This window comes from Plectropomus leopardus, chromosome 22, assembly GCF_026936395.1.
Source record: "Plectropomus leopardus strain MGB_pleo_1.0 chromosome 22, ASM2693639v1, whole genome shotgun sequence".
Taxonomy (NCBI): domain Eukaryota; kingdom Metazoa; phylum Chordata; class Actinopteri; order Perciformes; family Serranidae; genus Plectropomus; species Plectropomus leopardus.
The window spans coordinates 7,744,396-7,759,598 of record NC_142197.1 but is presented as its reverse complement, the minus strand read 5'-3'; the positions used below and the strand labels follow the sequence as shown (position 1 = coordinate 7,759,598).

The 15,203-nt window shown below is 40.6% G+C and overlaps 1 protein-coding gene across 10 annotated transcripts in view; it reads right to left on the bottom strand.

Moving 5' to 3' along the window:
- magi2a (membrane associated guanylate kinase, WW and PDZ domain containing 2a) overlaps positions 1 to 15,203 on the bottom strand; it is a 255,042-nt gene that overhangs the window by 64,800 nt on the left and 175,039 nt on the right. For all 10 annotated transcript variants that reach the window (XM_088073045.1, XM_088073039.1, XM_088073040.1 and 7 more), the window contains one exon: positions 13,657 to 13,736. In XM_088073045.1, coding sequence (XP_087929171.1) covers positions 13,657 to 13,736 — 80 coding nt within the window. The remainder of the gene's footprint in view (positions 1 to 13,656; positions 13,737 to 15,203) is intronic.

Genomic DNA, 15,203 nt, shown 5'->3' with positions numbered 1-15,203 from the left:
TGGGTTCTAAGTACAACCATCTTAAAGGGTGCCAGGTAGAACCCTTAATAAAGGTTCTCTATTAAAGATTTCAAAAGATATCAAAAAGGGTTCTCCTATGGGGAACAGCTGAAGAACCCTATATGGTTTTAGTAACTGGTTTATTTGTAAGAGTGTGGACTATTTTTTAATAAATTCAGATTATCAGTAGAACATAAGCAGAACCTTTCCTAGGGGTTTCTCGGTCAAACCTTTCACAGATGGTTCAAGGTATTACCTCATTTGGTGAGCTGTAGGTAGAACCCTCTGAAAGGGTATTAATTAAGGTTATATATATCAGGTACTACTGTGAAAAAAAAAAGTTTCTCCTCTGGGGCCAAACTGAAAAACCCAATATGCTTCTAGTAAATGCCAATATTTATAAAAGTTCAGGATATTTTCAATAAATACAGATTCCCAAACTTTAGAAGAGTACTCCATTGCACTCCTATTAAATTAATGGAGTTTTAGAAAAACTGATCAGAATCGATAAAGCAGAAGCAGAGATATTATTCTTCTTCATTGTCAAAATCTAGCTCCTGCATTACCCACAATTCAACTCCGCCACCGACACCTCTGTCAGAGATTCATGCATGTTATGTCAGAAACAGCTAATGTAGTCTCGAGCTGCCAGCCTCAAACAGAGACGAGGAGCGGGCTGCAGAGGTCTGGTAACACTTCTTTCTTGCTCCCCACATTTGTTTTCATTTTCAAACTTGTAGTCGTCAAAACTACAAGTCACTTGAGGCCATTTATCAGACTTCACACAGCTCCCGCTGGAGCCACAAAAAGCTTTATGCAACTTTTTTCACATATGCAGCAGAACTCCTCGAGACCTGTAAACAGAGTTTGATGTGTAAAATTGCTGGAGTTCCCCTTTACAGACACAAAGAGTCTACAGCCACACTAGCGTCTGTGTGAGGCTGTACTTAGGCAGAGATGTGTTTCAAGCTAAAGCTAATGTCAGCATGCTAACACGCTCAGAGTAAAAACACTAACATGCTAAGATTAAAGGAATACTTCACTCCTTAAAAGACCATTTTTATCAGTTACTCACATTTTGTTGTGTTGATTTTTTGAGGAAAACTTTGTTTTTCTTGCATGCCTCTACGATGAACCAAGAATCCAAAAAAAGAGAAAGTTCTTGATGAATTGAAGTCATCCGGGTCCACGTTTAACAACAGCAAAACCAAACCAAAACATCCGTTTTTCTAACAAAACTTGTGCAGTATAATCCAAGTCTCATTTATCTAGTTGTATGCTCAGTACTTGCAAACAGACAGGCCGTTCTGACGGGCAACTCAACTAAAAGCGACACTTAACTACGCTCTCTTTAAAGTCAGGATGCATTGAAAAAAATGGCAATTTTACCTTTCTGAACATGAGAGCTGCTGGTATACTAACTACCTCAAATAGTTAGTGTGTTTGTGTTATTGCATGACTGTTTTTAAAGGGTTAGTTTACCTTTACTAAAGTCACATAATAACACAGGTCGAGGCTGCAGTAGACCAGCAGCTCCTGTGTTCAGCGACGTTAAAATGACTGTTTTCGTTAATGGAGTCTGGCTTTGACGAGAACATCGATAAGATTCACTTTTAGTTCAGTTTCTGATCAGAAAGGGTTTTCTGTTTGAGAAGCACTGAGCATATACGGCCGGATAAATGAGACTTGGATAATACTGCATGAGTTGTATGTGTTTGTAAAATGCCGTTGTGATATAGTTTTGCTGTTGCTGATAGTGGACCCCTGGATTCTTCATTCACTATGGAGGCATACAAGAACAACAGAGTTTTCTTTATGAATTCAACGTATAACAGGCTGAGTAACTGATATACAGCTGATCATTCTGTGGGTTAAGTAGTCCTTTAATTAGCACTAAACACAAATTAGGGCAGATGGGAATGTAATTACTTTGGCCATTACATTTTGACCTGATGGTGGCCCCAAATGAAAAGTCAGGAGATCACCACCATGATTTCATGGTTATCCATTCAATGGCTCTGACCAAAGTGGTGGACCCACTGACAGACACTTGAGGTAAATATCTCTGCCTTTTAATTAGTCATATTTTATCTTGTTAGTATGGAGGGGATATCAAGATAAAGCTAGTGCACCTCACTGGGTGAAATAAGGTGTTACATTCAGGTATTATTTGTTTCTGTAGCAGGACAGAACCTGCTGCCCGCTTGCCCGACTGAACATTAATACTTTCAGACCACCTGTGAATTCAATTCCCACCATTTTCAAAGTGATATATGGCGGTGTTTCCAGAAAAATGAAGCCATTTATTTTAAGATTATCCAAGGTTGCAGGTCCACTTCGAAGATCAGCAGAAATTTCACTGGTGAAAACCTCAGCTAACTTTCTGAAAAATCTAACAACCCCTTCTGTATAAAAAGTAAACACAACAAACTGCTTGATTGTGCACTCTTTAAATGTTCTTTCTTTATATTCTCATCACTATTTTCCCCCTCAGGAGTGGCGCAAACACAGGGCTAAAATTACTGACTGTGACTCAGACATGATATTTCAGAGGACCTGAAAGGGCTGATGAACAGAGCCCAGCCTTAATATTTCTTAAATCAGAATAACCTATGATTTATAAACTCGCCTCCCTCCCCAGTCAACAAAGGAACCATTTTCCAGTTTGTGCGCTGATGCTTACAATCCTGCCTGTCACAATCAGAAGCACAATCAACAAAGATGTAAATAAAAAGACGCCGTGGGCTTTGTAGGAGGCTAACCAGCCCTGTCAGTTGCAATATTTTCTGAGCTTTGCTGAGCTCGATGGGTAAACATGACTTGGCAGAGAAAATTTCACCTGCAAGACAAGTGAATTAGCTTCCTCTGTTTCACTACAGGGGGCAGCGGGGTAGAAAATAAAAGGTTGCTTCAGGGACAGAGGCTGGACCAGAACATGGATTCACACTATGCACTGATCCACAGGTGGCAATAATGTGCCAAGAAACGCAGCAATACATCAGCAGAGGCTGAAACATGGATGTTAATAATGCAGGTTTTATACTTTTGAGGAAGCAAATGGTCAAGGATATAGTTGCTCAAAGTGTGGCCTGCAGATCAGTGGTGGCCCTCAGAAACATTTTGTGTGGCCCCTGAACAAGAGATCAAATGCATGCAATATATTTAAATCTGTGGATCTGCCAAAAAAGCAAAAAATAATTGATTCATGGGTATCTGGACATGTTGCTGTTCTGCTTTGATTTTATTTTAGTATGAATAAAATATGAAAAAAGTAGTTGTCCTGCAATAGATGTTTTGAAAGCATATTTGTATTCTGTTTATTCTCTTTACACATTACAAGGTATATATTTTCAATTTAAAAAAACTACGTCCAACCAGGAAAGTCCCCTTGAGATCAATTATCTCTTTTTTGTAGGAAACCCTGCCAAGAGAGCTGCAATTACAAAATGAAACTGATTCAAAACAATAAACGTAGTGCAAACTGTTGGCATTTCTTGTGCGAACTGAAAACGATTTTAATGCAATTTCCTGAAATTTAATTATATATGGCATTCTAATGATAAAATAAACCCAATTTAAAAGAAGAAAGAAAGAACATTGCGTTGTCCAAAAAATAAAAAAAGGTGGCTTAACATGTTTTGTTGTTGCTCCTGTCCACCTACCTGCACCTTCAAATTAGGGATGTGTAGACTAATACACTATAAATATTTATCTTGTGGGCCTGTGCAGTGAAACAACTGTGTATGCTCACACATGCTCAGTATGTGCATATGCTTCTGTAACTACATCATCAACATGTTGAGGATCCCAGAGGACGAGTGCAGCAGCTCCGTCACACTTATGGCCGTCAGACCATCATATGGCTGAATATCTGTTTAGAGTGATAAAACTGCTCCGGCTGGGACATGGTCTGACACAGATTGATGCACTGACATATAATGTGATATTTTCACATCACAGGCCAACTGACATTAACCACGAGTGCAATTTCTCCCCCTAGAGTGAAAAAAGCTCTTGGCTCAAGTCTTTGAGAAGATGATTAACAAACCCATACATCTCCACTGTGACAGGAAAAGTCAATGCAACAGTCATGACTCTGACAACAAATCAGTTAATTGTGTCACTTGCTGGCGACAGTGCTCTTCTCTCATGTCTTATGCTCCATTTCAATGAGCTACTGTGTTGTTTTTTCCCCCACAAGTTGTTTTGCAGCTAAATGCACCTGCGCTGTGGAGAAATGCATGTCCTTACATCCCCTCAAAGTCCCTCTGGTCTCTGTCTCAGAGCGAGCAGACAATAGTTAAGCTCCAGAATAAAAATGAGAAGAAAAAAACCCTGAATTCACAAGCTTGTAGCTTATCAGGACATTCCAGGGACAGAAGGAGATGCACTGAACTGTGACCTGGCACTTATTCTCTCCTCTTTTGCCTCCAAAGTTCTGGTTTATTTGGCTAAAAAAAAAAAATACAGCTGCACACAAAAACACAACTCCTCTTCTACTTTCCATCTGCAATATTGCTCGACTAAACCCTCTCAGCGTACCCGTGGGGTCACGAGCGGAGCAGGGAAAGTGCCTCTTTGCGAGACCCTTTTGTGAGGTGTTAAATAGGATAATTATGTAAAGTAGCCTGTTTCTATAATAGCTTCCCGGATGCTACTGATGAGATAGAATTATGTATTAAGGTTAATTAGATTCAACTAATTTTAAACTCAATTAGGGGCCAAACAGACAAATAAAAATGCAAAAAAAGACGTAAGAGTAAAATTTTGGACAAGTGGTCTGAAAGGCAATTACAGGATTCTGTTATACTTTAAATTGCTTAATGTCAAAATGTCTTGCAACAAACTGATTTAAAAGCTAATTTGAGTATAATCAAATCTTAGCATGTTAAATTGAATTTAATTAAGCAAACAGGGGTGCATTTAGTAGTATAAGTAGGAAATATGGATTAAACCGTCTGTCACACAGCATGTACATTAACTGCATTACATTACATTACAATGTTTGTATGATAAGTTAACTGAAAATATATATATAAATTATGATGATCAAATTAATTTTAAAGTAATTTTTTCAGGCAAATTTGAAACAAAATTTAAGGTTCAAATTATGTCAAATGTAAACCTTTGTAGCTTGCAATTCTTAATAGCAAAATTAACATTTTTTGAGCATAAATTGAAATAAATTGTGATATATTTTCTGGTCAAGTCAATTGAAAAAAATAAATAAATAACAAGATTGGAATAATTAGCAGTGTGTAAAAATAGGAAACTCCAAAATCATGGTATTTTAAGGTAAATAATTAGATCAATGTATTATTATATAATCTAGAGATCACTATTGGTTCTTTAGAAAATCCTTTCAAAAAAGTGTGTGATGTGGCGCCCAACGGGTCAGTTGGTAGAGCGGGCGACCCACCTATAAAGGCCGTGGGTTCGAGTCTAGCCTCGGCCCTTTGCTGCACGTCATCTCCTCTCTCTCCCTCTTTCACGCTACATCTGTCCTGTCCAATGACGACAGAAAAGCCCCTAAAAAATATAGTTGTTCTTTTTTTCCCAAAAACTGTAATATGAAGTTGTTCCTTTTACTTTTACTTGGCCATAACAGCCAAACTCAAACAAGTGCAAACTCATAAAAGCTGCAACCATGTTCAAGCGTGCAACCACATGTTGCCACTTTCTGCCAATTTTGGCATGAACATTTAATCAGCTGACCTTTGGGCTCATGATCAATCTTTTCACAAAAAATTGGGCAAATCTCTGAATCCATTTGGAAGTTATGCCTCTATTTGTAATAGGCCAGTCCAATTGGCATTCCCCTTTTAGCCAAATACACAAACACACACCTTTACACGTTCCTCCATGCCAAATATCAGTCTCCTAAGGTACAAAAAAAAACAACTATGGGAATATTTTGTGGACAGACCGATCATCCTGCAAACCAACCAACAAACCAACAAACCAGCGACCCAGCCTGCTAACCAACCGGCCAACCAATGAATCAAATAACCATCCAACCGACCCCTGAAAAAGACTGCATTTAAAACTGATGTCAATATATCGTAATAATACTCCAGACAAATCTCACACAATAGAAAATCTTAAATCTTGATGGTGATAATAGACTGATTTACTGCCAAGCTTTACTTAGTATATCAGCTGGTTTGGTTACAGTTAAAAAACTACACTTCAGCTGATGCACACACACACACACACACACACACACGCTGACAGATAATTCAGCAGGCATACGTCACACACACACCTGCCACACACTCTTTTGAATCCTCCTTCCAATCTCCAGGCCTCAGGCACGCTCTGCTGGGGATGTTCTCAAAATACACCCATCAATCATGTCGCAGACAGCTCCGCCTGCCCCTCCTTCCGCTACTCCGATGCTTCGCGACTGCTGCAGGAGTCTCAAGGTGAAGGAGGGTGCTGCGTCTCTCCGTATATCATCACTCACCTGTACTCACATTCAGTGTCCCCTAAAAAACTTCCTGCATCCCACAAAAAAACGCAAAATCTATCTCGGAGGTCCCGCTGAGCAAGCCAGCTCAAAGGACAACGGGAGAGATGACATTTCCCAGGCTGCGGCATCCACCTGGACATTCATGATGAAGTGCCGGACACAAAAACACACGGCAACTTTTTTTTTTTACGCTGCAGACATGAGAGAAAGAATAAAACACGAGCACAGCTATTTCCCTTGGGGAGGACAGGATGGGAATGTGAGCTGAGAATATGTCTTTCTAAAGCTCATCACATGACCAGAATGTAATTACACGTCTACGTTTGGTGCTCGAGTGAAGTCTGCTGGGACACGCAAGACAAAGAAGCACTCTAACACGATTTACATCCTTCAAACTTGAGCGTCATCAGAGTTATAATCCCTCTATGTGTCTACGTTCATTCACATACTGTACATCTAGTGTTATATGTGCTTTGCTTTCCCGGATAGGACACGCTGTCGTCTGATGAAACATGCAGAAATAGTGACGAAAAACATCTTGCAGTTTTGTCTGATCTTAATTCACTTATCAGGGGGATTCTCGCTACCTGCTTTGGCACACCTTAGGCAAAAAAAAAAAAAAAAAGTAAAGAATACAGTAAGGCAGCAGCTCGGTTCTCCTCTTTCCCTGCCAACAAATATTTGGCAGGACAGGAAAAAAAACTCACGATGGCGTGAGTGGGGAGAATTAAAGCAAACGGCGAGATTCTGTAAAGAGCTCGTCCTAGATCTTTTCGTCTACCAAAACAAAGGGAGGAGACAGGAGGACAGCAGGGAGGGAGAGAGGGGGACAAAGATGGATACGGGGGTAGGGAGAGGAGGTGGGAAAGAGAGAGAGAAATATAGAGTGAGTTATGTAACTACAAGGCGTCTGTGATGTCAGCCGCTCCGTCTTCAGTGGAGCCGACGCTCCTTTGAACACGCGGGGATGAGCGCGCTAAAGCGAACACACATTTCTCTGCATATTTTGACAGAATGTGGTTGTATGTGTTGCAACTGACTTTCAACATGAGAGAGAACAAGTTGTCTTTACCAGCGGTGAAAACATTTACTCAAGTACTGCATTTAAGTACAGTTTGAGGTACTTTACTTGAGTATTTCCATATAATACTACTTTACACTTTTTCTATATTTCTTTGATTTGTAATAGCTAATAACAGTTTTCACAGGAATTGTACAGTTTCTGCTCAATAAAGACATACAGTCGTTTTCAAAATAAGCTTACAATATAGGTTTAAGAACTTTTTTAGGTTTACTTCCTTAGGTTTAGGCAACAAAAGCACGTGTCACTGAGTATCATCGCCTATGGAAAATGGGCTCCGTACCTCTTTAATTACAGTGATGTCCGTCGTCAACGTCCATCACAGTTAAATTAATTTTGTGCAATGAGAGATTATTGCCAACATTTCAGTATTCCTTCTCTTGGTTTTACCTCTAAATAAAGTAGTTCAGCTGATAATACTTTAAGTACCTTTTTGACAGCAGGAGTTTTATTTTTAGTTGAGTATTTTGTGGTATTGCTACATCTAAGTAAAGAACCCAAATACTCGTTCCACATCTGGTCTTCGCTGTGCGCCTGTGAGTGTCCCCCTCTATACTCTCTATGTCTCCTCCTCTTCCTCTCCCTCTCAGCCTGTTGTCCCGTCACACCTCACAGACTCCACCCTACAATCCTGTTAGCGCTTATCAGAGCATGGCTCAGGTCCAAACACGGACTCACACATCTACCTTCTCCACCAATCAATACCAAATTTACAGAGGCAGCTTTTCTTCTCCTAACTGAGCTCAGCTCTCAGGGGCGGCTGCTGCCACCAGGCTGAGGAAGTCTGGGTTGAACGACACCCCTCCTCTCAACAGGACAACGAGGACAACATCGTGACACGTACACTACAATTAGTTATATCACTAACAAACTCTCTGAATTTGTGAGAAATCTTGCAGATCACAAATAAAAAACTCTTAACAAGTAGAGTCTACAGTCATGCTGGCAGCTCTGTGAGCCAGATGCTAACGTCATATAATCATTTAACCATATCAGTGTTGCCTTTACCCCCTGTACATGTCACAAAGTCATAACTGCAGTATTTTAAATAAAACCGCAGTACAAACCAAATTTCTGTTGCTTTTCTATGGATGTCTACGAGCAGGATGTCCGAGTGCATTGTGTAGCTGCACGAAATGTGATTGGCTCGTGGCGTTCAAGGGCGGGCCTTAGCGATAGGTCAGTTATGGACTGTGTGCTTTTCTCTGTGGACTGAGTGTTTTGATACTTTCACAGTATTTATACAGCACCTAGACCTGCTTTCTAATAAAGAATGAGATGGAAATCTGGCTTTTACAACATGAAACTCTGAAGATTTTGATTTGTTCAATACTTTGGTGTTACAACCAAAGCCATCCTTAGAGCGACATGCTAGTGAGGCTAACACTTTTGAACCCTGAGCAAATTGTCCTGATTTCTTTCAAAACATTACAAGACATGGCTAAAAAAAGTTAAGAGAAAATTACCTAAAAATAAGCAAAAAAATAAGAAAAAGAAACCAAACAAGACAGTGACCTCAAATAAGTGCTACATTTTTTGTAAAATAATTTTAACTAAAAAAATATTATAATTATAGATATAGTTTTCCGGACATTTTTCCCTAACTTTTGGACTATTTTCTAAAATTCCCCCCATCTTTTTTAAAACAAAAATTTAAGGTAAAAATTCTTGCAATCTGTGGGACATTTCTTGCAAGTTGGTCCTTGCCTTTTTTTCCCTTTGGTTTCAAAAGAAGTTGGACCAATTTGCTCAGATTGCGATGGGTTTTTTTTTGAGGGGGATATTTGTGCGAAAAACAAAAAGAAACAGTACAAAGCAATCATTACAATCTCGAAACACTGCTGAATAAATTACTGTTTGCAGACAGTCAACACCAACCAACAACAACTCAGAAAGTTGGCCAAACAATCGTAATGTGTGTCTACTCGCTCACAGACCTGCAGCCACCATTAAGCACTACATTCCCCTCAGCTGGGAGTAACTGGATTAGTCGCCCAACCAGATCAATAACAATCCTCACAAATATCAGCACATCTCCTCTTGTGGAGCGTCCTTGGAGGATAAATAGGATTGGAAGTGCTGGAGATAAAAGCGCAATCACATTTTGACTAATTCCTCACAGGCCTCTCCGTCTTTGTTTCTGTGTCATTTCATCATCTCCGAGTTCTTCCTCCCTTTAATGTCTAACGATTGAGAGAGAACGGGGAGATTCGGTGACTACACAGGAGGTGTTTTGTGTAAAACGCAAGATTGAGAAAGCTAATTCTTTGGGAAGGATAAAACGGGCGATGTGTCACCAGAAGCGGCCCCCGTGTTTAATGCCATCGCGCGCCGTGTAAATGTTTTGAGACCACGAACCATTTTTCCGTCTCTCACTCTATCTGGCTGCAGTCAAACAGTATCTGCAAATACATCTTAACATTTGTTTTATCCTGCTCAAGGTAGCAGACGTGTACAGGAATTCAAATAGCGATTCAGATATTATCAAGAAAGCTGTCTTCGTAAGTGCTTTGTTTTAGACTTTGACATACTTTCCTGTTGGTGAGTACCAGAAACTATTAAACTTTTTAGAATTCAACTATGAGTGAGTTAATTGACTTACTAGTTGATTTATAATTTGATAAATGCCATTTACAAACCAAAAAAGCTAAGCCTCAGAGAGACTAAATACAGTGGTTCTATGGGCGAAATGCTAATAGAGCTGCAACAAATGGTTATTTTTATTATCTATCAAGTACTCCAGGGATAATTTTTTTTCTGTTAGGATCGCCCTGGTTCTTTCGTCTAAAAGCCTTGGGGATTTTTCCACTGGATCTTTAATTATTGCAGAAAATAAGCTCTTTTGGCAAACAAATATTCATGATACTTAAATGTTTTATTCAGCAAGATAATCTTGACAGATTTCATGATTTTTGAAGCTTAAATGCAATGGCCAGAAGTAAAAAGATAACTTTAGGCTATAGACGAACTACACTATGATCGCATGACTTAACATCCCGCCCGCAGCGAGGCTGCAAAGCCGTGTTTGGCATGATGACAGTTTGTGGATCACCAAGATTATTACAGTTTATTTTGGGAACATGAATGCGTTCACCAAATTTCATGGCAAGCCATCCAGTGGTTACAAAAATATTTTATTCAAAAGCACAAACAGCAAAGCCAGAGGATCACACCAAAATTCATCACATCCTTTGTGCCTCACACAGGAAGCAAGATACAAAAGAATTTCCTCTCATTTTTTGTCTCTTAATAAGACAAAAGGAAAAAAAATATCATTTTCACAGTCCAAAGACCCAAATGAGGAAAAATACGTTTTAAATTTGAGGAACATTAATAAAACACAACAATATCCCATAATCAAACTTACATTATCATATGTTTTAAAGTAATAATAATGATTGAATTATTAACTTTAGGAGCCATTATAAACTACTGGTCCACTGAACCCAATTAAGCCTGTAAAAAGCATCGGATGATATTGTGTTCATTCAGCCTCTAAATGGCTTACACTCTGCTCTTACTGTGGCCATCCAGGCCTCCCGCAGAGAACGATCTGTTTGATGAGACAGATGAATGGCTGCTGAGCTGGCTGTTTCAGATTGCCAAGAGCTTCTGCTTTTAGATTTGTGCAGAACTCTGGAGCCTCAATTTAGATGAAACACACCGATCAAATCCTCCAAACCTCCATCCCCCCTAATTCTTGGGCCTGTTCCAGAGTATTTGCACATGACTCAACACCTGCCTGTAGATAGTGTTGGGAGGGTGTTGCCTACACTAATCAACCATGCACCTTTAATTCATGATCAAGTAAGATTCATCAGTCAGCACACCCGGGTTAGAGCAGATGTGGACGGCTCTTAAGATTTGGCTGGCTTCTCTTATATTTTCTCTTAAAGGTGCATTAGGCAGAAATCTGGAAAAGGAAAAAAACAAAACAAATCCCCTCCCAAAACCAAAGACTATAAAGATAGAGCCTCCCATTGTAGCTCCCCTCTCTTTAAGCCCCTCTGACCAGATGACCACAGGCATATGCACACGCTTCATACAGTAACCAAGTGTTTCCCATACCTCTATTTATTACTAAAAACTTTATTAATTTGTGCAACCACAGCAACAGAAAGTTTGCTGATCCGGCAGGAAGCATGGCTCTCCAGTCACCTGGAGCTGAGGTCTGTGCTGGCTGGATTTGATTTACTGGGGCCACTGACTGTCCGTCCCCAGAGCTGCTGGTGGTCTGTGGCAGTGGGTAGTAAGGTACACACTTTTATTTGAGGCCAAAGTTAGCTACATAAACGTAAACTTGAAGCCGTGGCCATGAGCCTTTAGCTCCAGTTAGCAGAAGGCAAAACTAATTTCAAATGTTATATCCATCTCTGAAACATATTTCATTTATTGTCATGCTTTCTATCAGAGTCCCTTCTTCCTTTTTTGGGTTGCTTTGCAGCGTAGGCATTTTTTGCCAAATGCTGGAATAGAAACTTTTTCTGCAGGATTCGCCGCCATTAAATCAGGTTTTCACCAAATAAGTGAAGTAAATATGCATTTACAGAACAGCCGATAGAGACCAAGCACGACATGTCATACCCTGGAAGCCACGCCCACCAGAGGGAGGAGGGGTCATTTAATATCAGCAAACCTCCCAGAGAGGGAGAGAAACAGCTTAAACCTCTATAGTTTGTGTGATCAAATTAACAAAATACCTGCTGAAAACGGCACACAGTATCAGGATCCCACAGTTTACCCCCATTCTCTATGCTGATGCTGATCCTCTGTGTCATTCAACAGGAACGCCCTCTGTCTGAAATGACCTGTGATTGGCCAAACTGTCCCGTCACAGGCTGGATTTAGTAAAGCCTGAAAACAGATCCAAGAGGAGGAGCAGAAGTCTACGTTCCAGTCAGGCCACTTGAATATTAATATGCTCAGAGTTTATTATGGGATTTTTACCCAATGGCGTGAAAATAAAACTGCCTACCCCAGCTTTAAGAGAAAACTAAGGGAAAATATAAGAGAAAAGTAAGAGAATGGTACTGGATGAGGTTCTTTGTCTGGGAACCGTGAATTTTGTGGCAAACCATCCAATAGCTGGTTAGACATTTCAGTCAAGAATAAAGTGGTGGCCTGACTTTGTCTTATTGGATTAGAAGTAAAATCTATTGGGCTTTTGACCGTTTATTAAACTAAATAAGCAGTTTGATGGCATCTCCTTTGGGTCGGGGAATTAAACAATAAATCAAACAGCAGCAGACTGATTAACTGATAATAAAAACCAGAATTATTTGCAGCCACACACCTGGAAAACATGGCAGGCACTGTTTGCACTTGTCGGTCTGTCTCTCTGTCTGTCTGCATGTGTCTGAGTGCCAAATGTATTTTTAGAGAAACTCTATCCTTGTAGTTATGCGTTTACCAGGAATATGCACACAACCACCCACACCCCTCCCGCTATGAACATACACCGAAACATTGCACAGACACACATTCAAAAAACCCCAAACCTGACGTTCATTTCTCATTCGTTGTGTCCGTCTTTCTCCAAAAATCCAGCCCTTCTTCTCAGCTCCACTACCTCCCTGTCTATAACTCAGGCGATAAATCTCGTCTCAGTCGCACACATAAAGAAAAGACGAATGGGGGGAAGTGGGGAGTGAGGGCGAGATAGATGACACGCTCGTAGACATGTACGCACGTCTATAAACCTGCTGCATTGACATTCATCCTTTCTTGTCGGTGTGTGTTTGTCGTGTGTGTGCGTGTGTGTTTGTGTGTGTGTGGGCGAGTGAAGGACACTCCACATCTCTCTCAGTTGAGAATAAAGAAGTCTTTGTAACCTCGAGTCTCTCTGGACCTGGGCTTTTAAACACACATATCACGGGGCTTCACGCACCAGCGTTATCACCATATAACTCCTAAAAAATAGAAATCCCACGCCAGTACGCATAATGTTCTCCCAATGAAGTGTATGAAATCAGATCTACAAGGCGACGTTAAAACCTTAAAAAAATACACGCTGTGTGGAACTTTTGTGTTAAAATGTACGAACACAAGGAGCAAAAAAAATAAATAAAATGAAAGGAAAAATAGACAAAGATGCAGCACTCACCATCCTCTTTGCATTCCTCGGGCGGCTTCGCCTTCTTGGCTAGCCTCGGGTCCAGCCACGATGTTGTCTTGGTGTTGTGGCTGTGAAGAGACGACAGAGAGAGAGAGAGAGTGAGAGGGAGTGTGATAGATGGCGAGAGAGAGGAGACTTGGCAGAAAGAGAGAAGGAGGTTGGTGGATTCTTAATTCGGCTAGAGAATCATTTCAGAGAGGAAAGATGAGACTCCCTCGAGTGCCTGCCTTTTCAGAAAGGTGACGGGGAGGAGGAGGGGAAAAAAAAGCTTTAGGTTAACAAAATGGCAATCGATACTTTTAATTTGCTTACTGTCTCTCATTAGCAGGCGGAGGAGGAGGGGAGGAGGAGAAGGGGCAGAGACAGATAGAGGGGTGACTGAGGGAGTGATGGAGGGGAACAGCTGTGGGTTTGGCAGATTCATCCAAAGCCTCGGGCGGAGAGCTGGATCTAGATCAGATATGATGTGCCAGGGATAGTCGACGCATCTCCGCGGCTTCGTCTGAAGCTCTGGAGCCACAATGGCCTCCCTTCATGGTGACAGTAGGGGAGGAGGGAGGAGGAGGGCAAGGGGGGAGTACACAAAGTGCCTACAGTAAAAAACTGAGGTGAGAAGATGAAGGAGGAGGACGTGTAAAGAGGCGTCCTTGTGTCTTTGTTCTTTTGAAGACTTTCAACTTGAACTTTTTGCAGTTTGGTATTAAATGCACGTCACAGGAACACACTAATGACAGGAATAACAATCTACAGTTATTTAAACATAAACGCCCTGAAAATTGTGAATCCACATCTAAGTTGAAACCTGGATCGAGATCAGTTTTCTTGTGCTGCTTTCAGATGGCGTTCACAAGCTGTTTAACCCTTTGAAACCTGAAAGATTGGTTTCATTTCTTTCAAAATCATGGGTAGAAAATGATAGAAAATTTTTGATGAATTAGGCCAGTGCTAACATAAGAGGCGTCGAGGTCAGAGACTTGATCCCCACAGCTGCCCTTCTTTATCTTGGTCTCAGTAGATTTAGTGTCTCTTCTTAGGGACGTGCAGGGTGAGCACACTTTGTTCACAGTTAGGAACAATAAAATCCTCTCTCACTCATGGATGTATGCAAAATAACCTTATTTGGAAACATGTAGTGTCTTCCTGGGAAGGACTGTTGTGGTTAAGTACCAGCCTCAGACAAGGACACCTTAAGAATCTCTGGACAGCATACACGGTCTGTGCCAAAATCTGTACGTTCAACTGTGATTCTCCGTGATCAAGTCTTTATTAAATGCTGTGTGTAATTCACTGAAGTTGTTCCTCAGTCATCAATCTCCAGCTCACACCGTTTTTTCCTCATCAGAAAAGGGAACGACCAACTTGGCAAGAAATGTTCCACAAATGGCAAGACATTAGTAAAAGGTGAAAACTCTCAAAAAAGGGAGAAAGTGGCTAAAATTCCTTGACAAATTATAGTAAAAGGATGCCCCAACAACAAAAGCAAAACTAGATCAAAAAATCCATTTACAAACTCTCGCACAACTCGTGCAGTATGA